At 38.8% G+C, this 26,279-nt stretch overlaps 1 protein-coding gene across 48 annotated transcripts in view; it reads right to left on the reverse strand.

Moving 5' to 3' along the window:
- PEAK1 (pseudopodium enriched atypical kinase 1) overlaps nt 1–26,279 on the reverse strand; it is a 313,738-nt gene that overhangs the window by 39,402 nt on the left and 248,057 nt on the right. For all 48 annotated transcript variants that reach the window (NM_001133744.2, XM_054531185.2, XM_054531202.2 and 45 more), the window contains 1 exon segment: nt 10,474–10,667. In NM_001133744.2, coding sequence (NP_001127216.2) covers nt 10,474–10,667 — 194 coding nt within the window.

The raw sequence follows: 26,279 nt of genomic DNA on the forward strand, positions 1-26,279 counted from the left end.
AGAAAGGAAACAGAGGCATGGTTTACATAACTCCTTAATTAGGAAACCTATGGACGAAGCCTCATATTAGAAAAAGAAAAGCCAACTGATTAATGGAGTACATAGACTTGAAATTTTCCTAGATGAACTTTCCTGAGCAGAGCCAGATTTTCCTAATCTGGTAATCTTCTAAAGTCAAATCCAAAAGTCATTTTTAGCCCGTTCACTCAAACACATTCTTAGTACCTACTGTGTGTTTTAGATAATGCTCTAGGATGTTGGGATGCAGAAAGAGGGACAAGCCAAAAATCGGTTGAATAAAGGGAGATATTACAGATCTTTCTAAAAAGGAATGTAGAAGATATGAGTACTTGGTTACAAAGTGATTGAAGGAGAGCTATCTTATTACATGCTCCTGATTTTAGCAGTCTGATAAAGCAGTCAGATATGCCACATTAAAAAAACAGTGATCTCTGTCTATTTTGAGATAAACACAGAAACACAGGGAAAATGTTCGAGGTCTGATTCAAACAAATTTTATTACTTCTTTGGGGAATCATTCTGGGTGACAGACACCCTATAAAATTCAGCTTGGGATCAGTTAAGGTGTTACAGATCAGAGTTCATTAAGTGATCTTATATGATCATCACCCAGAGTAAAATCATCATTCTGTGAGGGGCAACCTTCTTAAGTTGTCAAGTTGCATAAAGACCAATGTGATTTTTGTGCAACATAGAAGACAATATAAATTCCCCAAATAACATGTTCTTTAAAGCAGCGCTGTTCAATAGAACTTTGTGTAACAATGGAAATGTTCTATATCTGCACTGTCTAATGCAGTAGCTACTATCTACATGCGGCTACTAGGCATTTGAAATGTTGTTTAGTGAGACTGAGGAAGTGAATTTTTATTTTTATAAATTTATATTTAAGAAGCCATATATGGCTAGTGGTGACTGTATTGAATAATAATTAATTCAGTTATGAACAAAATAAAGTTTGCATTATTTACATTAAGGACAAGAAGAATGACATCTGAATTAATTCTGGAGGTAGATGCCTAAGGTAAAAAGGAAAAATACATGGGTTGCGTAAGTCAGGAGCTCTTTGTAGGAATGGTTCAATCACAACTCCTATCGCACCACAGTGGAAGTAACAAGATGGCTGAGAGGGTAGAGGACTCACGGGAGATTCTGAAGGAGGGTAATCAAGGCCTATTCCAGTTGAGTTTTTTTTTAAAATGAAGTTTTTTAAAACTTTATAAGAAATGTGAGAATTACACAACAAATTGTCCATGTCCCTTTGTTTTGTTATAACTGGCAGATCTTAAGGAACTGGATCTGCACAGCTGTCGCTATTTGTCACCTCTCCTCTGTTCCCTGTTAGCTACTTTGGGGATCCTGTAGTCTGTTTTTCATTTCACATCTTTGGTCATGAGTTGTGCAGGAAGCCCACAATATTTTAGATTTACATTTCGTTGTTCTGCTTATTTAAGCCATTTAATAAGCATTTTAAATCCTTTCCACTTTACATTTTCTGGCTACCATATCTAACATATTTAAAGGAGAAGGAAGCCAGGTATGGTGGCTCACCCTTGTAATCCCAGTGCTTTGGGAGGCCAAGGTTGGAGGACTGCTTGAGGCCAGGAGTTTGAGACCAGCCTGGGCAACATAGGGAGACTCTATCTCTACAAAAAAAAAATTAAAAAATTAGCTGATCATGTGGTGCATGCCTGTAGACCCAGCTACTCGGGAGGCTGGGAAGGGAGGACCGCTTAAGCCCAGGAGTTTGCGGCTGCAGTGAGCTATGATAGCGCCACTGCACTCCAGCCTGGGCGATAGAGCAAGACCCTGTCTCTAAAAAAATTTAAAATTTAAAGTATTTTTTTAAAAGGAGAAAGAAGAGTATATTTTGGGGGAGAAATAAAGGAATTCACAATTAGTAAGGACTTCTATGTACCAAGTACTTCTCTGCCACTAGCCCTATAAAGCAGATGTGACTATTCCTTCATTTTGGATGAGGAAATTGAAGCTCAGGGATGTTAAATAGCCAGCCCACAATCATGCAAGTGGGCAATGACACAGCTGTTATAGAAACCTAAATCCCACGGATCCCTCAAATCTATCTTTTTTCCTGCTATAGTACATTGCTTCCTAAACCTGCTTCACAATGTAATTTTCAGAAACAAATTCCACAGTAAAAATGATGGTAAGCCTTGAATTTTTCTCCCTTAGTTTCTTCCACATCTGTCAATCCATCCACTGCCTTATTAAAGAAACAAAGAAAAGAAAAAAGAGAAAGTGGTCTTTATGGACTGGTTCTGGAATATTTAAAAGGATCTAAAGCCATTGCATTAGGAGGTTTTGCTGTCTTTTAGTTTTTAAACACACCATTTTTAAAAGTTATCAAGTCTTTAAATCATAAAACATTACTGAAAGGAGTAGTTTAAAACTGCATGCAAATGACTTGTTGAACGTATTAAAAAAGGAAAGTTCCAAATGCCATCTAAAATACTTGTTTCATTAGGAAAAATAACAAAACAAAACCCCCTTAGCTTAGAACTATTGGAGTCAACTTTATTACCTTTCCAAAGAAGCAACCTTGTATCATAATGTATTATACCCTATAGAGTCAAGCACATAGACACTTGAGTACTTAAGGAAAACTGGACAATATCTAATTGGCATCACTTTTTTAAGACAGTGTCTCCCTTCGTCACCCAGGCTGAAAAGCAGTGGTGCAATCTCAGTTCACTGTGTCCTTGACCTCCTGGGCTCAAGAATAATCCTAACTCAGCCTCCCAAGTAGCTGGGACCACAGCTCCACACTCAGCTAATTTTTGTATTTTTTGTAGAGATGGGGTTTTGTCATCTTGCCTAGGCTAATCTTGAATTCCTGAGCTCAAGTGATCTGCCCACCTTGGCTTCCCAAAGTGCTGGGATTACAGGCGTGAGCCACTGTGCCTGGCAGCATCACATACTTTTAAAAGGAAGGCAACAGGTAGAGAGAAAGCTATCTTTCTGATAGGGCATCTATAACCATTTTAAGTTTTTGAACGCAAAGTGATGATGATTTTTTTTTAAGTCTTAAATTTTATGTCTGAAAGTACATGACTTCTTTTAAAAAAAAAAAGGAAAACAGTAGGAGCCCTTCAGCATTTTACAAGAATTTAGTGATTAAGGACATTAAAGTCTAGTGGCTAAGATCGACTGGATTCCAGCTGGTTCAACTCCTACTGGTTCTGTGACTTTGGGCAAAGCACTCTGCCTCACTTTCTTTATCTGAAAAATGGGGATAATAATTCTTAGGATGGTTGTGAGGATTAAATGAGCTAATATATGTTAGGCACTTAGAATATTCACAGAGGCAATGCTTTATTTTTTTTTCTGCCAGTCTTCATAACTGAGAATACAATGAAATAAAATAATTTATTTATTTTATTTTATTATTATTACACTTTAATAATTTTATTATTTATTAATAATTAAAAATAAATTAATAATTTTAGGGTACATGTCAATTTTGGCTTTTGTTGCCATTGCTTTTGGTGTTTTAAACATGAAGTCCTTGCCCATGCCTATGTCCTGAATGATATTGCCTAAGTTTTCTTCTAGGGTTTTTATGGTTTTAGGTCTAACATGTAAGTCTTTAATCCATCTTGAATTAATTTTTGTATAAGGTGTAAGGAAGGGATCCAGTTTCAGCTTTGTACATATGGCTAGCCAGTTTTCCCAGCACCATTTATTAAATAGGGAATCCTTTCCCCATTGCTTGTTTTTGTCGGGTTTGACAAAGATCAGATAGTTGTAGATATGCGGCGTTAATTCTGAGGGCTCTGTTCTGTTCCATTGATCTATATCTCTGTTTTGGTACCAGTACCATGCTGTTTTGGTTACTGTAGCCTTGTAGCATAGTTTGAAGTCAGGTAGCATGATGCCTCCAGCTTTGTTCTTTTGGCTTAGGATTGACTTGGCGATGCGGGCTCTTTGTTGGTTCCATATGAACTTTAAAGTAGTTTTTTCCAATTCTGTGAAGAAAGTCATTGGTAGCTTGATGGGGATGGCATTGAATCTATAAATTACCTCGGGCAATATGGCCATTTTCACGATATTGATTATTCCTACCCATGAGCATGGAATGTTCTTCCATTTGTTTGTATCCTGTTTTATTTCATTGAGCAGTGGTTTGTAGTTCTCCTTGAAGAGGTCCTTCGTGTCCCTTGTAAGTTGGATTCCTAGGTATTTTATTCTCTTTGAAGCAATTGTGAATGGGAGTTCACTCATGATTTGGCTCTCTGTCTGTTATTGGTGCATAAGAATGCTTGTGATTTTTATACATTGATTTTGTATCCTGAGACTTTGCTGAAGATGCTTATCAGCTTAAGGAGATTTTGGGCTGAGACAATGGGGTTTTCTAGATATACAATCATGTCATCTGCAAACAGGGACAATTTGACTTCCTCTTCTCCTAATTGAATACCCTTTATTTCCTTCTCCTGCCTGATTGCCCTGGGCAGAACTTCCAACACTATGTTGAATAGGAGCGGTGAGAGAGGGCATCCCTGTCTTGTGCCAGTTTTCAAAGGGAATGCTTCCAGTTTTTGCCCATTCAGTATGATATTGGCTGTGGGTTTGTCATAGATAGCTCTTATTGTTTTGAGATACGTCCCATCAATACCTAATTTATTGAGAGTTTTTAGCATGAAGCATTGTTGAATTTTGTCAAAGGTCTTTTCTGCATCTATTGAGATAATTGTGGTTTTTGTCTTTGGTTCTGTTTATATGCTGGATTACATTTATTGATTTGCAAATGTTGAACCAGCCTTGCATCCCAGGGATGAAGCCCACTTGATCATGGTGGATAAGCTTTTTGATGTGCTGCTGGATTCGGTTTACCAGTATTTTATTGAGGATTTTTGCATCAATGTTCATCAAGGATATTGCTCTAAAATTCTCTTTTTTGGTTGTGTCTCTGCCCGGCTTTGGTATCAGGATGATGCTGGCCTCATAAAATGAGTTAGGGAGGATTACCTCTTTTTCTATTGATTGGAATAGTTTCAGAAGGAATGGTACCTGCTCCTCCTTGTACCTCTGGTAGAATTCGGCTGTGAATCCATCTGGTCCCGGACTTTTTTTGGTTGGTAAGCTATTGATTATTGCCACAATTTCAGGGCCTGTTATTGGTCTACTCAGAGATTCAACTTCTTCCTGGTTTAGTCTTGGGAGGGTGTATGTGTCCAGGAACTTATCCATTTCTTCTAGATTTTCTAGTTTATTTGCGTAGAGGTGTTTGTAGTATTCTCTGATGGTAGTTTGTATTTCTGTGGGATTGGTGGTGATATCCCCTTTATCATTTTTTATTGTGTCTATTTGATTCTTCTCTCTTTTCTTCTTTACTAGTCTTGCTAGCGGTTTATCAATTTTGTTGATCCTTTCAAAAAACCAGCTCCTGGATTCATTAATTTTTTGAAGGGTTTTTTGTGTCTCTATTTCCCTCAGTTCTGCTCTGATGTTAGTTATTTCTTGCCTTCTGCTAGCTTTTGAATGTGTTTGCTCTTGCTTTTCTAGTTCTTTTAATTGTGATGTTAGGGTGTCAATTTTGGATCTTTCCTGCTTTCTCTTGTGGGCATTTAGTGCTATAAATTTCCCTCTACACACTGCTTTGAAAGTGTCCCAGAGATTCTGGTACGTTGTGTCTTTGTTCTCGTTGGTTTCAAAGAACATCTTTATTTCTGCCTTCATTTCGTTATGTACCCAGTAGTCATTCAGGAGCAGGTTGTTCAGTTTCCATGTAGTTGAGCGGTTTTGAGTGAGTTTCTTAATCCTGAGTTCTAGTTTGATTGCACTGTGGTCTGAGAGACAGTTTGTTATAATTTCTGTTCTTTTACATTTGCTGAGGAGTGCTTTACTTCCAACTATGTGGTCAATTTTGGAATACGTGTGGTGTGGTGCTGAAAAAAATGTATATTCTGTTGATTTGGGGTGGAGAGTTCTGTAGATGTCTATTAGGTCTGCTTGGTGCAGAGCTGAGTTCAATTCCTGGGTACCCTTGTTAACTTTCTGTCTCGTTGATCTGTCTAATGTTGACAGTGGGGTGTTAAAGTCTCCCATTATTATTGTGTGGGAGTCTAAGTCTCTTTGTAGGTCACTCAGGACTTGCTTTATGAATCTGGGTGCTCCTGTATTGGGTGCATATATATTTAGGATAGTTAGCTCTTCTTGTTGAATTGATCCCTTTACCATTATGTAATGGCCTTCTTTGTCTCTTTTGATCTTTGTTCGTTTAAAGTCTGATTTATCAGAGACTAGGATTGCAACCCCTGCCTTTTTTTGTTTTCCATTTGCTTGGTAGATCTTCCTCCATCCCTTTATTTTGAGCCTATGTGTGTCTCTGCATGTGAGATGGGTTTCCTGAATACAGCACACTGATGGGTCTTGACTGTTTATCCAATTTGCCAGTCTGTGTCTTTTAATTGGAGCATTTAGCCCATTTACATTTAAAGTTAATATTGTTATGTGTGAATTTGGTCCTGTCATTATGATGTTAGCTGGTTATTTTGCTTGTTAGTTGATGCAGTTTCTTCCTAGCCTTGATGGTCTTTACATTTTGGCATGTTTTTGCAGTGGCTGGAACCAGTTGTTCATTTTCATGTTTAGTGTTTCCTTCAGGAGCTCTTTTAGGGCAGGCCTGGTGGTGACAAAATCTCTCAGCATTTGCTTGTCTGTAAAGTATTTTATTTCTCCTTCACTTATGAAGCTTAGTTTGGCTGGATATGAAATTCTGGGTTGAAAATTCTTTTCTTTAAAAATGTTGAATGTTGGCCCCCACTCTCTTCTGGCTTGTAGGGTTTCTGCTGAGAGATCCGCTGTTAGTCTGACGGACTTCCCTTTGTGGGTAACCTGACCTCTCTCTCTGGCTGCCCTTAACATTTTTTCCTTCATTTCAACTTTGGTGAATCTGACAATTATGCATCTTGGAGCTGCTCTTCTCGAGGAGTATCTTTGTGGCGTTCTCTGTATTTCCTGAATCTGAATGTTGGCCTGCCTTGCTAGATTGGGGAAGTTCTCCTGGATAATATCCTGCAGAGTGTTTTCCAACTTGGTTCCATTCTCCCCGTTACTTTCAGGTACACCAATCAGACGCAGATTTGGTCTTTTCACATAGTCCCACATTTCTTGGAGGCTTTGTTCGTTTCTTTTTATTCTTTTTTCTCTAAACTTCCCTTCTCACTTCATTTCATTCATTTCGTCTTCCATCACTGATACCCTTTCTTCCAGTTGATCGCATCAGCTCCTGAGGCTTTTGCATTCTTCACGTAGTTCTTGAGCCTTAGCTTTCAGCTCCATCAGCTCCTTTAAGGACTTCTCTGCATTGGTTATTTTAGTTATCCATTTGTCTAATTTTTTTTTCAAAGTTTCTAACTTCTTTGCCATTCTCCTGTAGCTCGGAGTAGTTTGATCGTCTGAAGCTTTCTTCTCTCAACTCGTCAAAGTCATTCTCCGTCCAGCTTTGTTCCGTTGCTGGTGAGGAGCTGCGTTCCTTTGGAGGAGGAGAGGTGCACTGCTTTTTAGAGTTTCCAGTTTTTCTGCTCTGTTTTTTCCCCATCTTTGTGGTTTTAACTACTTTTGGTCTTTGATGATGGTGACGTACAGATGGGTTTTTGGTGTGGATGTCCTTTCTGTTTGTTGGTTTTCCTTCTAACAGACAGGACCCTCAGCTGCAGGTCTGTTGGAGTTTGCTAGAGGTCCAGTCCAGACCCTTTTTGCCTGGGTGTCAGCAGTGGTGGCTGCAGAACAGCGGTGGCTGTAGAACAGCGGATTTTGGTTACCCACAAATGCTGCTGCCTGATCATTCCTCTGGAAGTTTTGTCTCAGAGTAGTACCCAGCCGTGTGAGGTGTCAGTCTGCCCCTACTTGGGAGTGCCTCCCAGTTAGGCTGCTCGAGGGTCAGGGACCCACTTGAGGAGGCAGTCTGCCCGTTCTCAGATCTCCAGCTGCGTGCTGGGAGAACCACTACTCTCCTCAAAGCTGTCAGACAGGGACATTTAAGTCTGCAGAGGTTACTGCTGTCTTTTTGTTTGTCTGTGCCCTGCCCCCAGAGGTGGATCCTACAGAGGCAGGCTGGCCTCCTTGAGCTGTGGTGGCCTCCACCCAGTTCGAGCTTCCCAGCTGCTTTGTTTACCTAATCAAGCCTGGGCAATGGCAGGTGCCCCTCCCCCAGCCTCGCTGCAGCCTTGCAGTTTGATCTCAGACTGCTGTGCTAGCAAGCAGTGAGCCTCCGTGGGCATAGGACCCTCCGAGCCAGGTGCGGGATATAATCTCCTGGTGTGCTGCTTTTTAAGCCCGTTGGAAAAGCACAGTATTAGGGTGGGAGTGACCCGATTTTCCAGGTACCGTCTGTCACCCCTTTCTTTGACTAGGAAAGGGAACTCCCTGACCCCTTGCACTTCCTAAGTGAGGCAGTGCCTCGCCCTGCTTCGGCTCGCGCACGGTGCGCTGCACCCACTGTCCTGCACCCACTATCTGGCACTCCCTAGTGAGATGAACCCGGTACCTCAGATGGAAATGCAGAAATCACCTGTCTTCTGCGTCGCTCACGCTGGGAGCTGTAGACCGGAGCTGTTCCTATTCGGCCGTCTTGGCTCCCGAAATAAAATAATTTTAACTAATGTCAGCTAATAAAAATTTATAGAGATAACATCAAATATGGTACAATTAGTAAAAATTAAATATTTTACTGAGGCTATCATGAAAGAAATTTTGGTTTAATAAGAATGTCTAGAAGATATTATAATTTCTGATATATTATGCTGTCTGAGGGTATACAGTAAGTAAACAGTACATTTTCATTTTATAATATGCCTCACAAAATATCAAATAATGGGAAAAGTCCAATAAGCTGTTTGATGATAAAATCTGTTCCAACTTGAAAACGGTATCCAAGATAGTAGTCTGGGTAAACTATAGTACGTTTCTCCTACTCCCAAATCACAGAAAGCTTCTGGAACTTAGAATGGAAGTCTTCTTCTTACAAAATATATTTTCAACTGCATAAGGATTGAGTTTCCCAAAAAGAGATATTAAAGTATTATCTCCCACAGTGTTACCATAATCTTCTGGCCTTCTTAGGGACTCCTTTATTTCCAAGTACACTAGCTAGTGTTAGAATTATTTTTCCTTACAATAACCTGACAAAGGAAAAGGACAAAGAAGAAAGGAGATGAGAAACGAGGTAAAAAATATTTCAATGAGACATGCCACTGGTTTCCAAACAGTCTAAGGATTGGTCAGTGGTTCATATGAATCTTGCTCGTGCTCTGCATGTAGTAGTCCAGGCTACTCACCTCTCCCCTGACTTCATGGAAGAAGAGCACTGAGAAATCCTTATTCTGCCTCAGGCTTTGCTTTTCAGAAGGAAGGAAACTGTGTGGCACTCAAGGGAGACAGGTAAGAAGTCACTGAGCACTCAAGGAAGACGAGTGAAGATGATCAGAGAATTGCAGAATCTTTGCATTGGCAGGCGCCTCTGAAGTAATTTATCTCAACCCTCTTTGCAGTGTAGCATCCTCCTCACAATACCTCTGAGAGATGGTCCATCAGCCTCTGCCTAAATACCTCCAATGACAGGGATCTTTACTTTCTTGAGTCTGCTTGATCCAAGCCAGAAATCTGGGATACATTATAGATTCTTTACATTATCCAATCTTGTGTATTTTTCCTCTTAAATATCTCTCAAATCTGTCTACTGTCCCCCCTCCCACTATCTTAGTTGAGGCCTCCCTTTCTCATCCCTTTGTGTGGTCCTGCAATAGTATCTAACTACCAAATTTCCTGCTACCAAATAATCCACATACACATGACAGCCTGCAGGGTGGATGTTTTAAAAAGCAAATCTAATTGTGTTATTCCTCTGCTTAAAAACCTTTGATGGCTCACTAACATAAACAGCAAAAAGTCTAAGGTTTTAGCCTGAAATGCATGACACTGGCTAACTCTCCACTTCACATTTCAGCAACACTAAATGTTTGTGGTGCCTACATGCATCTCCATGATTTTGCTCATATTGTTGCCTCTGATTGGAATATTCTTTGTCCGCTTTGTCAACTAGTTAAATCAGTTCAGGAATTATCTCCAGAAAGGTATCTTTTGACACCCTCCTCTGTGTAATATTAAAAATATACCATGTATATCTCTATCACTGTATTTATATTACACTGAAATAATTAACAAGTTCACCTCTTTCCCCCCACGTGAGTCCCTCAAAGCAGTGTTAATAACCCTTAGCACTTGGCACAGGGCTCATGGGTGCAGGTGTTTAATACATGCCTAGTAAACATCAGAACGTTTTTCTGATGTGACTTAAAATTTGTAACTCCAATGGTCCAACTTCTGCTTCATGGAGCAATAAAAACCATCTCTCCAAGAAAACAGAACATTTGGCTAGTACAGAAAAAGGCAAAGTTTAAATACTACTTATTGGACATTTGCACTTACCTAAGTTGCTGTATGTTGCACTACAAGGGTTCGGGTCCATAGGATCTGAAATGTCTTCTTTTCCATCTTCCCTTTCCAGTTCAGGTAGGGATAATGCTGTTGTGACTGAAGTGCAGCCCCCGCCATCTTGCTTCCCAACAACAGTTCTTGGATCCCGAGGAGAAAAATCCTCTGTTACTTCATGGGTCATGTGACTGAAACAAATCAGACCACTTGTCACACTGGTATTGAAAGGTTCTACTAAAATTTAGATTTATGGAAGGCATATACTTCCCATAAATGTAAATAACTGGTCCTATAGTCACAGTAATGGGTCATAAGCCCCAATACACTTGTCTGAACACAAGACAGTACTTCATTTAGGCAGATACTTCTATTTACCTTGATTCACACATATTGAGAACCCAATTTGATAGAGCAGGTGTGGTAGCCTGCAAGGGAACTTGAGAATAACAGTCAAGGAGTGAAACATTTTATTTAGGTGGGAGGTGGTGATGTTGGTGGTAGAAGGATCTGAATGTTTAACTGGCTAAAGACAAATATACTCAAGTATTTAGTAAAGTATTTACTATACTTACTAATTATAGTATTCTAATACTATGGTAAATATCAAATACTTTACTAGTTTTAATTTATATACAGTATTTAGTACACACTTTAGTACACACTTTAGTGTGTACTAAATCAGGATCAGGAATAAAGTTGAGATTAAACTCTCTACATAAGGAAGTTAAGCCATTGTTTTAGTAGGTACACTGAGGCCAGGAAGGTCTTGTTGCCAAGAGAATAGAAGCATCAACCTTTGCCTGTCTGCATGCAGCAGGGAAGGCAAATGGAAAAGAAAGTTCGCAGTCTAGTTAAAAGTTCGCAGTCTAGTTAATCTCATTTATTAAAATGAATCTGAAGCACCCTCCTGGCTGCATACCAGTATATGACCAATCTTGTTTTACCATTGCCTGCTCATAGGCTTATAGCTACTTCTTCCCATCTTCGCCACTCCCCAATCTGCCTGAACTGTGCCAATTCTGTTGCTGGTGGAGAAAACTGGCCTAGTTAGAAAATCTCAATGGACCGGTCAATTAAATGAATTCAAAATCATGCATCTTTAAAGTTTGCTGGGCCCACTGAAAAGTATTCCTAGATTATCACACATTCATTAGCTATTTTTCTTGGTTTATTTATGAAAAAAAGAAAGAAGGAAGGAAAGGAAACTTATATATGATTACAGGTTATTTGTGGATTTTCAATTGGCAGTGAGTCATGGTGACATTTACCAGTTTCTTTAAAGAGGTACTTTGTTTGATCATGTGCCATCAGAACATATATCGCCTGTGGATTTAAGGGAGTAGATCTAAAGGTAAAGGAGTACCCTCTTATCAATTTTTCATTATGGAAATTATGCATGTGCCTGGACAGAAAAATAAGCCTTGATGTCTGCTGGATATACAACTTCAAAAATATCCTTTCAAAGTTGGCAGAGCCAGAGGTCTCTCTATACTGGGAATAAGCAATGAGCTGGAAGTTCCATTAGGGGATCTGGCTCTTGAGGACAGTGGTGAGGTTGGAAGGAATCACTTTTCTAGCAGTCAAGAGAGTAGTATATATAAAGGAGGCCTCACACAGTAAAGCATACTGCCTCTTCTCGATGGGTTGCCCTCGGTCATCAACCCAAAAGACGGGCTCCACACAAAGTTGGTTTCTCATAATATGGAACACCATAAAATCAAGGTAACATGGGGGATCTATCTCCACGCATTAGCGAAGACAAAACAAAGTGACACTTCCAAGACACTCAGGCACCACTTCATGTCAAGAGTGTATATTACTGAGTAGTTATCAACACGTTTCAAGAAAGGGAAAATGTTTTCTGACAAAAGTTAATAGAGACCATTTCTAGTTTCAAAGCAATAAATATAAAGTCCCTTAAAAATATCAGCCCCCTGGCCAGGTTCAGTGGCTCACACCTGTAATCCCAGCACTTTGGGAGGCTGAGGCGGGCGGATCACGAGGTCAAGAGATGGAGACCATCCTGTCCAACATGGTGAAGCCCTGTCTCTACTAAAAACACAAAAATTAGCTGGGCATGGTGGTGCATGCCTGTAGTTCCAGCTACTGGGGAGGCTGAGGCAGAAGAATCGCTTGAACCTGGGAGGTGGAAGTTGCAGTGAGCCGAGATCATGCCACTGCACTCCAGCCTAGCAACAGAGAGAGACTCTGTCTCAAAACAAAATCAGCCCCCACACTTGAAAGAAAAAAAATGTTAAAGCTCCAGACATTTCTTGTTCTAAGTCAGCTTTAGAGGTTTCCTGAATAGCTGTTTCTTGGCTCCTAATCTCTTCAGACTTAACTCTTGCCTTCTTTCTTTCTCCATCTCCTGGTTATTACTAAAAGAAAGTGTTCCTTCCCATTTGTCAAAAAGGGTTGGTGAAGAGTTCAGAAGCCACAATTCCATCCTCACTTGACTGTTTTCATCCTAGGCAATGGACTATTAACAACAAAGCTCAGTTACAGTGAAAAACACAGAAAAAGCTGCTGCTATTAACCTATGAGGAACTCCCTGGGCCTGCTGCACATGTGTACATATAACACAGCTCTGTACTCTGAAGGGCTTCACAAAATAAAACATGAATACTTAAAAGCAAGAAATATTAGAAAACTCACCCGCTGTGCTCACTAACACAATTCCCCATTAAAGGAAAATTTCACAGGGCCTTCTCGAGTCTGTTAATCATGCTCTGAAACTCAGATAAACCATAGATTCCACTGAGTTCTGGAGAGCTACAAGTTAGGCAAACCATGAGAAAAGGCTTGATTCTGTTCCTTAATATCACTCACTGCACCTTGACCCTTACCTTACTGGTTTGGTCTGGGAAATGTGCCAAATTACCTTTGGGGAACCAAGCAAAGTGAAAGCTAGTTTTATTAACCCTTTGCAAACTAAGGCAGCACAGCGTATATTCCAGATAAAGATTGGTTTTTATGAGCACATTTTAAATAAGTGCACTGGTATATTAAATCATCAATTAAAGTAATTGTCAACTCTAAAGAACTACGCAAATAAGAGTTGATAAAAGTAAAATCACATGGATTTGCAAACGGATGCTAAAACATTTAATCTGCATTTACAGTGACAGCAGTCTCTAAAAGGAGTAAGAATTTTAAAAATGCATCAGTGATATGTCATGTTTTAATGCTTGAAGGAAGAATAGCTCTTTGTATGATTAAAATGATAAAAGAGGCCAGGCACGGTGGCTCATGCCTGTAATCCCAGCACTTTGGGAGGCTGAGTGGATCATGAGGTCAGGAGTTTAACATCAGCCTGGCCAAGATGGTGAAACCCCGTCTCTACTAAAAATACAAAAATTAGCCGGGTGTGGTGGCAGGTGCCTATAATCCCAGCTACTCGGGAGGCTGAGGCAGCAGAATTGCTTGAACTCAGGGGGCAGAGGTTGCAGTGAGCAGAGATCATGCAACTGCACTCCAGCCTGGGTGATAGAGTGAGACTCTGTCTCAAAAAAAAAAAAAAAAAAAAAAAAAAAAGATAAAAGAGAGACAGGGGAAAAGGGAGAGGTTCTCAGAGTTCAAGGTTAGATATAATAACATACTATGACTAAAAAATAAAAAAAATTGAGAAAAGTATCAGAGAAGGTTGATTCAGTCACTACATATAAACAACATAAACAGACAAATCATTCAGGAAGAAAGAAAAACAGGAAAATCTCTGATTAATTTATCATTAGGTACATTAATTTAGTAAGGGAATTTAAGGCTGGGTGCGGTGGCTCAAGCCTGTAATCCCAGCACTTTGGGAGGCCAAGGCAGGTGGATCACCTGAGGTCAGGGGTGTGAGATCAGCCTGGCCAACATGGTGAAACCCCATCTCTACTAAAAATACAAAAATTAGGTGGGCGTGGTGGCGGGCGCCTGTAGTCCCAGGTATCGGGGAGGCTGAGACAGAAGAATCGCTTGAACCTGGGAGGCAGAGGTTGCAGTGAGCCAAGATCATGCCACTACACTCCAGCCTGGTGACAGAGAGAGACTCCATCTCAAAAAAAAAAAAAAAAAAAAAAGTATTTACCATTGATTTGTTCCATATTTGGACATAAAATCAGAAAACTCAAATACTAAAGTGACACTTTACAAATATCAGCTTTATCTCCTAACAAAATGTTTTACCACCAACATTTCATTAGGAGATGTTTAATGTGATGTAGAGAACAATAAAATGGGAATTCGAACCTGGGTACTGTTTCTTTATTGCTTTGATTTTCTGAACAAACTTGATGGCATCAAGAAAGAGTTAGTGGAAAAAATAAAAATTTCCCCCATTTCATCCATGAGACAGATGGTAAAAAAATTATTTAGAATGAAAATTACAAGAAATCTGTGAGAATTTCTTATACACTATATGTTAGCACATGTCTTAAAATGGCAAATAATGACCAGTGTATCTAATTTTTTTCAGCCTAAGTACAATTTGATATTCATTACTATAAAACAAAATTGTTAAGTGACAAATGGCCCACTAAGAGGAAGTTATGGTTTTTACATTTCTGCTATTTTAATTCATGTTGAAACACTCCTACTTCCATAATAACTATGGTGCTGATATCTAGGTCCTTGATCTTCAGGTTGGGTCAAACTCCGACTTGGCTTACTTTTTGTCCTGAAACTTCAGCATTCCTTCTGCTTTCACAGACAGACAACACAGAAGACAACATATGTGTGACTATACTTTAAATTCTTCAACCAACTTTCCATTAATGACCAGTTTTTAATTGAGATTTGGTATGTCTGACCTAATACTTAAAAAATCATGTCATAATCTCCACAAAGACAAATCATTTTCTGAACATGCAGAATGAATATAAGGTGTTCAAAGGAAATAGTTACACTGTTACAGATTTGTCTGTTATATAAACAAATCCCTTGGAAGGTTATATCTCATCAGTCTGCCATATTCATACATAATTCAAAGCTGCAGAAGCAATCTCCTATGTGAAGCTCACTTGGTTTACCCAGGTGGTAGAGATTAATCATTACACCATCAAATGAAATAATCCTTTTTTTGCTTCCCTGGGATATTCGTTCAAGACAGATTTTTGTAAAAATTCTGTTGAATGTCTGAACGTACTTTTTAAAAAGGCAAATCAAATTCCACATTAGAACAGGTTAAAGGCCTTTAAGTATCCAAGTATTTACGCAATTTCAGTTCAATCCTATCTTCAAATTCAACCACCTTAATTCAGCTTCAGAAGGGACAATAAGTGAAATCTGACTTCCAGAGACTACCTGCCTCTTGGGGCAAATGTTATTCTGAATTCCATTTGTTAGACCTCTTCAGCAGGTACACATGTCTCTAGTTGCCCACGACAGCCAATAAGCAAATGTGTGACTTTTAAAACCTCCTTTTACCCCGAAAAATCAGACTAAAGCACATTAGAAACAAAACGTCATGGTTTTGTTACTGGTTTCCAGAGCTGCGCATTTCTGGGGTTGCTGGGGATAACGGAACTCTGCAGATGCGGGATCCACATTAACACATGAAAAGGAGAGTTCAAAGTTATCAAATTCCACACCTTTGTAATCTATTGAAAGGGAGAAAAAACAAAACAAAACACTCCCATTTCTTTTTGTCTCTCTACCTCTAGGACCTCCTACGAATGTGACATTTCTTAATCTTTAGTTTCCAGGTCATCAACTTGATTTTGCCACACTTTCCAATCATTGCCATTTTCAGATAGAGAAGTGTGTGTCTACTGATCACTATCTAGTGTCTCCAATTTTCTGCTAAGCCTTCTGTAGTCTTTAACTGAAAACGTTGAACTTCTTATCCTGAACTGAGATTCAGCTTTATCTGATATCTGATGAGTTCTGCTAATATTTCTAACATAGTGTGGTCAAACAAAGGTAGCTCTTACTGGTGTGAATGAAGTAGCTAGGTCTCGAGATGGGGAAGACTGGCAGCCATGTGCAAGATCTTGAATGAACTCTAATTTTCTGAAATTGTACAGATCCACTTTTTTTAAAAAACAGACTCAAATAGCAAATTAAAAGTGTCTTTAAGGCACCACAGTACAAGACAACAAAGCATATAAAAACATAGCCCTCTGTAAATCACTGTCACTTTCACAATACTAAGAAAATTACAGTTTCAAAAATCCTATGAAATACAAAGTCAGAATGGCATCTGTGCAAATTAACAGAAAAGATCAATTAATTTTGGAAAACAGCAATATACAGTTGCCATTCTCAGTAAGAATAACATTCTCAATAACAGAAGTAGCTCCTTAGCATCATAATTTTGGCCTTGATTTACACTAAAGAATGGGGTGAGATACTGATATGCATTTCCTGAAAAGGCAAGGTATTAGAAGAAAACACCCATAGCCTTCTCCAAGGGGACTAACCCGGGAAGGATGTTGAACAGGCTTTCTTTCTTTTTTTTTTTTTGAGACGGAGTCTCGCTCTTGTCGCCCAGGGTGGAGTGCAAAGGCGTAATCTCTGCTCACTGCAACCTCCGCTTCCCAGGTTCAAGAGATTTTCCTACCTCAGTCTCCTGAGTAGCTGGGACGACAGGTGCCCATCACGCCTGGCTAATTTTTGTATTTTTAGTACAGACAAGGTTTCACTGTGTTGATCAGGCTGGTCTTGATATCCTGACCTCAGATGATCCACCTACCTTGGCCTCCCAAAGTGTCGGGATTACAGGCGTGAACCACCACACCTGGCTTTTTTTTTTTTTTTTTTTTGACAGTGCTCTGTGGCCCAGGCCAGGGTGCAGTGGCACGATCTCAGCTCACTGCAACCTCCGCCTCCTGGGTTCAAGCGATTCTTCTGCCTCAGCCTCCCAAGTAGCTGGGACTACAGGCGCCTGCCACCATGCCCGGCTATTTTGTATTTTTAGTAGAGACGGGGTTTCGCCATGTTGGCCAGGCTGATCTTGAACTCCTGACCTCAGGTAATCCGCCTGCCTCAGCCACCCAAAATACTTGGATTACAGGAGTGAGCCATTGCGCCCGACCCTTGGAACAGCCTTTCTGGGGCCCTGGACTTTTCTTCCCGAATGCCCAGAAGCAATGGAGAAGCAAGTCAGTGCACCTTTTTTCACTTTCCTCTTATCTCCCTCTGCTCTTTGAGTCAGAGTAGGGAGATGCTGAGAAATGATTACATACACTTAACTCCAAAAACGTTGCAGGCTGACAGAGGAAATGGATGTAGGGCAGGAATGGGACCTATAAGTATTCAGAACACACAGCTACTCAGCACTGCACAAGCTGTGCATTTTTCCACTTAATTCATGAAAACTCTTCAGGAGCTGGATACAATCATTCTCATTTTACAGATGAGGAAACTGAGATTGAAAGAAGTTAAATCAATTGCCTAAAATTACGTGGGTACTAAGGTGGTGGTAGAGTTGGGATCTGAATAGATACCATGCAACTCTAACGTAAATGTTCCTTCCACCACACTCTTAAGATAAGGCAAGCTTGGCATACTGCAGAAACCCAGCAATAAATACTTCATTGTGAAGATGAAGAAGTAAAACTGCTTTTACTTTTAGTTAGAAGAAAAAAACAGCTATTACTGAAAGGTAGGGTATTAATGATTACAGATGTATTTTACTTTTGAAAATCCTAAACAAACCAAAAAAGTTAATAATTTACATTTCCAAAAAAATTTTCCTTAAATTGAAGCTGCTCTAGCTATAGAATGACTGTGTTTCTAGATATTTGGCTTCCTAATAATAATCACTACCACCACTATCCCTATATTTACCGAATGCTAGGCACTGTGCTTAAATATCTTCAAACAATAACACTGAGTAAGGCTTATTATTCCCATAACAGCAAACAATAATAGTGGCCAAAATTTACATAGTGCTTATTATGTGCCTGTTTTAAGCCATGCTTATCAAAAATGGGGCTATTGACATTTTGGGCCAGGTGATTCTTTGTTGTGGAGGGCTAGCCACATGGCAGGATTATAACAGCGCTTCTTGCCTCTACCTGCTAAAGGCTGGACATTGGAACTACCCCCTGCCTCCCAGTTGTGACAACCAAAAAAGTCACCAGACTTTGTCAAATGTGCCCCCAGGGGGAATCCCATCCCCCTTTAAGTCTCACAACAACTTACAAGGCAGGCTATTTTCTGTGTTTTATAAATGAAGAAATTATAGCCCAGAGAGATTAAGTTACTTGCTTCAGGTAACACAGCTAGTAACTGGTGGAGCTGAGATTCAAACCCTGCAGCTTAGCTCTAGTGTTTGTCCTTTAAGCAGTTACATTATTTGCTTCTTAGTTTCTAGATGAGAAAACTGGTAAGCAGAGCTCAAGTAACTTATCCAAGATGACACTAATGTGACAAAAGCACATCAGTGCTTTTCACACCCAGGTCTCGGTGACTTCAAAGTCTATGTTCTAAAATATTATGCCAATGGCTACCAAACTTTCATGTACCTAAGAATTACCTGGGGAGCTTGTTAAAATTGCAGGTTCTCAGCTCCCATCTCTAGGGATTGATTTAATAGCTTTGGGGCATGGCCCAGGAATCTGCATTTATATACTCCAGGTGATGCAGTTGGTCCCAGGAACACATTCTGAGAAACTATTTTTCACTGCCTTCCTCCTCCAGAAAGAACAGAAGAATAAGTATACAAGCAGCAAGGTGTGAAAAGTGAGTAGAAAAATTTTCTTCAGAAGTGATATAAGCAGGAAAGGGGAAATATAATAATTTAAATAGTCACAGATGAGAAATTCATAATGAACTATGAAAAAGCAGGGAGGGGGTAATAATTTGGAACCATTCCTAACCTTCTGAGGTTTATTCTTAGTCAGCTTACTTCTCTGGGATTATATTACCTCCCAAAAGGAAAAGAAACAAAGCTGTCTGAAGACTACCCCATTCTGGTACATATAAACATAACCATACTGTATCATTCCGTGATTATGATAAAGTAAGATATTTATCAGTTTTCTCTAAAACATGATTATTTAAAAATTTAACAGTGAGGACTTCATGAACTCAACTTTAGGAAAAATGTGTCAGCAAATGTAGATGTGATTTTTATAAGTGCTGATAGTCCAGAAGTTTCTTTACAGCAAAATAACATGTGATCAGGAGAGAAAGCAGCTATTTTCAGCTTCTGTTTTCAATTATTTTCTGTTTATGAGAAGTAGAAGTTTGATCTTGGGGCCAGTTTCGTCCTAAGCATGAAAAGACAACTGTGCTAGGATTCTCTTAGTAAAAAGGAGAGGTAATGCAAAATTTTTTTTCCTTTTTCATTATACTTTAAGTTCTAGGGTACACATGCACAACGTGCAGATTTGTTACATATGTATACATGTGCCATGTCGGTTTGCTGCATCCATTAACTCATCATTTACATTAGGTATTTCTCCTAATGCTATCCCTCCCCCAACCCCCAACCCCACAACAAGCCCCGGTGTGTGATGTTCCCCGCCCTGTCTCCAAGTGTTCTCATTGTTCGGTTCCCACTTATGAGTGAGAACATGCGGTGTTTGGTTTTCTGTCCTTGTGACAGTTTGCTCAGAATGATGGTTTCTAGCTTCATCCATGTCTCTACAAAGGACATGAACTCAAGGGAGAACTAATGCAAATTAACATATAACTGGAGCGTAAGCATTAAAACAATTGAAGCTTCTAACTGAATTTTCCAGAGAGAAGGACATGACATTTTACCACAGTCTAAGAAGTGCTGGGATTTTCATTTTTCATACCATATGTACATGCACATATGCACGTGTGCATGCGCGCACACATACACACACATATTAATAGGCCTATATTGGTTACTATAGAGAGTACCAAACCTTTCCAGTATTTGGCTGGAATGGCTGTATGTCACTAGCATGCCTGACAACCACAGACAAATCTGATATTATGGCTTAGTCCGGGGTAAGCGAACTTCTGTAAAAGGCCACATGGTAAGTATTTTAGGCTTTGTGGGCCATATGGTCTCCACTGCAATTACTCAACCCTGTTGTAGCTTGAAAACAGCCATAGACAACATGTAAAAGATGAGTGTGGCTATTTTCCAGTATAACTTCTTTTACAGAAACAGGTAACAAGTTGGATTTGGCCCATCGGCCATAGTTTGCCAACTCCTGGTCTACACCCTTGAACTCTGGAGTGGATTAGAGGGCTCTCAGGATTGACTCCTGGATTACTGAGGAATACAGTTTAGTTATGTAAGGTCTTTCAGAAGATCCAAAAGGACTTGGAAGGGTAAAGGAAGGCTGATACAGATGAATAGCATTCCTAAGTGTGCAAAGAAAGGTATGTCAAATTCAGTCTGCCTGTCCAAACCAGAAGTTGGTTTGGACAGAATCCCAGCAGTGCTACACATAGTTGGATTCCTGAGATGATTCTGGAAGTCCTAAAGAAACGACTTAACATTGTATCCCAGATGTACACGCCGGGGGTCTTTGCTAATTAGCAGCATGAAATTCAGGGGTGGTAGATTTAGAAAGGTTAGCTAAAGGCCATTCAGGCAGCAAATGATATCCTTAACTTTAGCTGGAGTGTTACTTTTATTTTCTTAATGTCTAGATTAGATTTTTCTCATTAGAAAAAAACTGTTTGAATTAAATTTTAGTTTATATTTTAGAGATGGTGAGAAGGGGGCCTTGCTATGTTGCCCAGGCTGAACTTGAACTCCTGGGCTCAAGTGATCCTCCTGCCTTGGCCTCCAAGTAGCTGGAACTACAGATGCACACTACTATGCCTGGTTGAACTGAAAATTTAAGCACAGATTGGCAATAGGTCTTGTCAACCAAGTATGAAAACAATTATTTACATAAGAGTGAGACTAAGTGTCTAAACTGGGCAATTTGTGTTGGGAGGTATTCTTACATTGAGGAACATAATTTGGACACAGAATTTATGCCTGAAAACTAAATTAACATGCAAGTAACTATGGCCCATTGGCTATAGTTTTAATCAATAACCAAGTGTTATTGGTTAAATAACACTAAGATAACCATGATTTTAGTCACTAACCAAGTGTTTACCACCACAGCTTATTGAAAGAACCACTAAAAATGGTATTTGTCGAGAAGAAGGAAACTGAACCCAGAAGGTAGGAGTAAAATGAAGAGGGTACTTGGCTGTTCTAAAGCCATTAGGTTACCAGGGGCAAGAGATTAGGCAGAGACTCAATAAGGAAATACATTAGTAAACAGGTCAGAGATGATGGTAGTTTGGACCAAGGTAGTAGAAGCAGAGATTAGAGAGAAGTAGATAATTTGGAATATATTTTGGAGGTTGAATCACCCAACATTTTGGATGTTGGGGGTGAAGAAGGCAACAGAAGAATCAAAGATGACCCCTAATTTTCTGGCTTGAGAAACTGAATGAATGGAGGGCCATTTACCAAGAAGGGAAGAGTTGTGATGGAACAGATTTGTAGGGAAAAATTAAGAGTTCTGTTTTGGATATGTTTCATTTGAAGTGGAGATATCAAGTGGAAAATTGCACATGATTCTTGGGGGAAGAGATCAGGGATGAAGATAATAGGGTCATCTGAATATTTATAGTTTTAAAATTTTTGATACTTGATGATGTTTAGCCAGGGGTTAGCTACTAGGGTTCAAAGAACCCCTTTTTGGTATATGACTATAATGGAAAAAAAAAGTTGCTTCAAGATAATGGGGGGAAGTGAATAGAGGCAGAGATGGAACAAGATTGGTTATAAATTGATAACTGTTGAAGTGTGGTTTTGTGGTAAATGGTGGTTTACTATACTAGTCTATCTACTTTTGTACATGTTTAAAATTTTCAATCATAAAAAGTTTAAAATAAAATGAAAAAAAAATGAGAGGACCAATTTTAAGATAGTCCCAATTAAAAGGTAATCCAGTAGAACTGATTGCAAAGTCAATATTATAAACAAGGCACTTAGAAGAAAAGGAAGCCAGAATAACTAGAGGTTCATGAATAAGAGGATAAGATTAAGCCCAAAATGTTAGGATTAAAAGGTAGGCAGATGCCACATATGTAGGGCCTTCTTCAGTGTGGGGATATAACTAGATTTACATTTAAGAAAGAGTAGGCGGCTGTTCTCAGAATAGATTTCAGGGGGCAAGATATTAAGCAAGGATGATATTAAATTCTGGTTCCCTAGGCATAGTTTTGTAATGAGTCAACTCCTATTGCTAGATATTATGCTGATGTTTTACAGATATTATATATTTAGTACTCAAAATATGTCTATAAGGTAGGTATTATTACTCTTATGGTATAGGTAGGGAAACTTTAGCTCAGAGATATTATGTCAAAAGTTACAACTACTCAGGGTAAGTCAGAATTCAAATCTCTGACTCCAGTGCTGGCATTTTTCCCACTGTGCATTATTATTCCCCCATGTGATGGACACCAAAGAGTTGCAGAGATGGTAGGTAGGTAGGTACCATTTTAAAAATGATAGTTGAGAAATTCCTAACTGGTCACAGACCAGATTAACCACCAAATTAGTTTCTCTGAATCCAAACTTGCCACATAGAAATGGTGCCTGGGTACACGTTCTTGAACTAAAATTTGACCCACTAGTGTCCCATCTTCTAACCTATTTTCAATATTAGTGCCTGGAAATATTTTATTAAAAAAATCATGCTACTTTCCTGCTTAAAAACTGTTTCCTCTACAAAATCTACAAGATAAAAGCCAAACATTTCAACATGTCATTTACAGCCTGTCTCAGCACTTCTCAAACTTTTTGGTCTCAGGATTGCTTTGCACTCTTAAAAATTGAGAATCACATGGACTCTTATTTGTACAGGTTATATCAACTGACATTTAAATGAGAAATTGGAACTGAGAACATCTGAAAATAATTAATCCATTTTTTTTTTTAAACTTTTTTTGTGGCAACATGGATGGAACTGGAGGACATTATGCTAGGTGAAATAATGCCAGGAACAAAAGTTAAACACCACATATTCTCACTCATATGTGGAAGCTTAAAAAAAAAAGTAGATCTCATAGGAGTAAAAAGTAGATGAGAGAATATGACAGGCTGGGAAGATGGGGGAAGAAAAGGATAGGCAGAGATTTGTCAAAGGACACAAAATTACAGCTAGATGGGAGAAATAAGTTCTAGTGTTCTATGGCACTGTAGGATGACTATAGTTAACAGTAACATTATTATATAGTTTCAGATAGCTAGAAGGAGGATATTGAATGTTGCCAACATGAAGAAATGATAAATGTTTGAGATAATGGATATGCTAATTTCCCTGATCTACTCACTTTACATTATAAGTATTGCAACATCACTATGTACACCATAATTATGTGCATTATGTATAATTTAAGTATTAAATAAAAATTTAAAAATTAAGGAAATAAACCCAGTAAATAGTACCTAAATAATATTTTTTTCAAATCTTTTTAATATCTGGCTTAATAGAGGACAACTGAATTCCCTTATTTGCTTCTGCATTCAATCTGCTGTGATATGTTGCTTTGATTAAAGTATATGAAAAATATCTGGTCTCACCCAGATTCATAAGCAGAAAAAGGAGGAGTATTTTAATAGCTTTTTAGATAACTGTAGATATTCTTTGGTACCATACCAGAATTTGATAAGCGGTAGTTTCTTAAAGGTTAGTTGCAATGTGAAATCTGAAACCATATCAATAAACTTTTTGTACTCAGTTACATTAAAAGCCATTGATCTATCTTGCAGTTTGAATGGATTTTACTCATGTATAATTTTATAATATCATGCATTGGGTTATTTGGAAATTATTGGTTTACTGAGTTAATGCAGATCCTCTAAATGTTGACATATTTCATTATATAATACTTTTAAAAGTTTGCAAATTCAACCATCAATCTCATCAGAAGAATGTTTAAGTATTAGGAAGCTGTTGAGGTCATGGTGGCAGATAAAAGTTTTTAAAAATTCTTATTTCTGCTTGAAAACTTGGATTTTATATCACTGACAACAAATACAGTTAGTTGTTTTCCTTGAAGTAATAGGTTTGTTTTGTTCATTCTTAAGAAAATATCTGCCAAACACTCTCAGATTTGAATAAACACAGTTTGTCTGTCAGTTGTTCTTTCAAGGTGGTCCATGAAAGAGGGGGCTGGTTCAGCTTCACAATTCAAACTATTTCACCAGTATTTTTCTTTGAGAAAACCATCATACTTTGTTACACAGCAGAAGTATTCTATGTGTACTTCCCATTTAATTACACAGAATTTTTAAGAAGACAGGTACTCCTGGGTTGAGATTTAATTTACTACATCACCAAGGGAATTCTTACAGGGTCTCACCCTGTCACCCAGGTTGGAGTGCAGTGGTGTGATTATGGTTCACTGCAGCCTTGACCTCCTGGGCTCAAACGATCCTCCCACCTCAGCCTCCTGAGTACCTGGGATCACAGGCACACACCACTATGGCCAGCTAATTTTTAAAATTTTTAGTAGAGACAAGGGCTCACTATGTTACCTAGACTGGTCTCGAACTCCTGAGCTCAGGTGATCCTACTGCCTCGGCCTCCCAAAGTGCTGGGATTACAGGCATGAGCCGCTGTGTCTGGCCCACCAAGGACATTAAGTGAAACTCACTTAAAAACAACGACAACAACAACAACAACAACAACAACAAACCCTCCTAGTACAATATGGTGCCATGGCTTTGATTTATGCTAAGATGCAAGTAGTTTTAACCACTATTGTTTATGCACCAATAATGCAAATGTCAACACAATGAAAAAGATAAGTGTCTTTGTATTATTATAAAATTAGTAACGTTGGCATGATCACTATTTGACCTTACACGGACCATACTTTAAGAACCAATGGACTATTTTTAAAATTTAATTTAAAAAATTTTAAATTAACAAATAATAATTGTATATATTTATGGGGTACAATGTGATGTTTTGATATATGTATATGCTGTAGAAGATTAAATAAAGTTATTAACAAATCTATCACCTTACCTATTTATCTTTTTTTTGTGGTGAGAACATTTAAAATCTACTTTTTTAGCAATTTTGAAATATGTACTATGTCATTATTAACTATGGTCACCATGCTGTACAATAGATCTTTAAAACTTACTCTTCCTGTCTAACTGGAACTTTGTACCCTTGGCAAACACCCCTCCTTTCCCCATCAACTCCACGTCACCCAAAAGTCTCTGGTTATCATCGCTCTATTCCTTCCTTCTGAGTTTGAATGTTTTACACCCACTGGATTATTCATTATCCTTTTCTAGCCACATGTCCTGCCTCTGTCTGCCACCAACCTCACCTCTGTGACTTTGCATATATTGTTCCTTTGGCCTACAATGTCTTTCCCAACCAGCTGGCAAAATCCTATTTGTCTTTAAAGATCTGCTTTGGATTTTATTCCTGAGAAGTCTGCATTAAGCTGAATTAATCACTCTCAACATTGTTTTAGCATTTATCCATTGAGGGTAGAGGGCCTACTAACATTTTTAAGCACTCAGTGTGTGCCAGACCCTGGGATAAGCTTTTTATATGTTTTCTAACGAAATTTTCAAATTACTTCTATGTGATAGGTATCTTTATAGCCTTGTACACTGAAGGATCAGACACATAGTTGAAGTCCAGTCCAAGCCCATTATTTCAGGATAATGTTTCCCCCTATTTGTTCCAGGGCCTGATGGCAAATACATGGCACAGTTAAGACACTCAATTTGTATTTCCTAAACAGTTAAATAAATGAACTTAGTAACAATCTAATCCCATAATGAAGGGCTCTATAAAGTTCCTCATCTTTCAGAGCCTGGGGTCTGGCCTTTAGCACAG

This window comes from Pongo abelii, chromosome 16 (genome assembly GCF_028885655.2).
Source record: "Pongo abelii isolate AG06213 chromosome 16, NHGRI_mPonAbe1-v2.0_pri, whole genome shotgun sequence".
NCBI classification, from domain to species: domain Eukaryota; kingdom Metazoa; phylum Chordata; class Mammalia; order Primates; family Hominidae; genus Pongo; species Pongo abelii.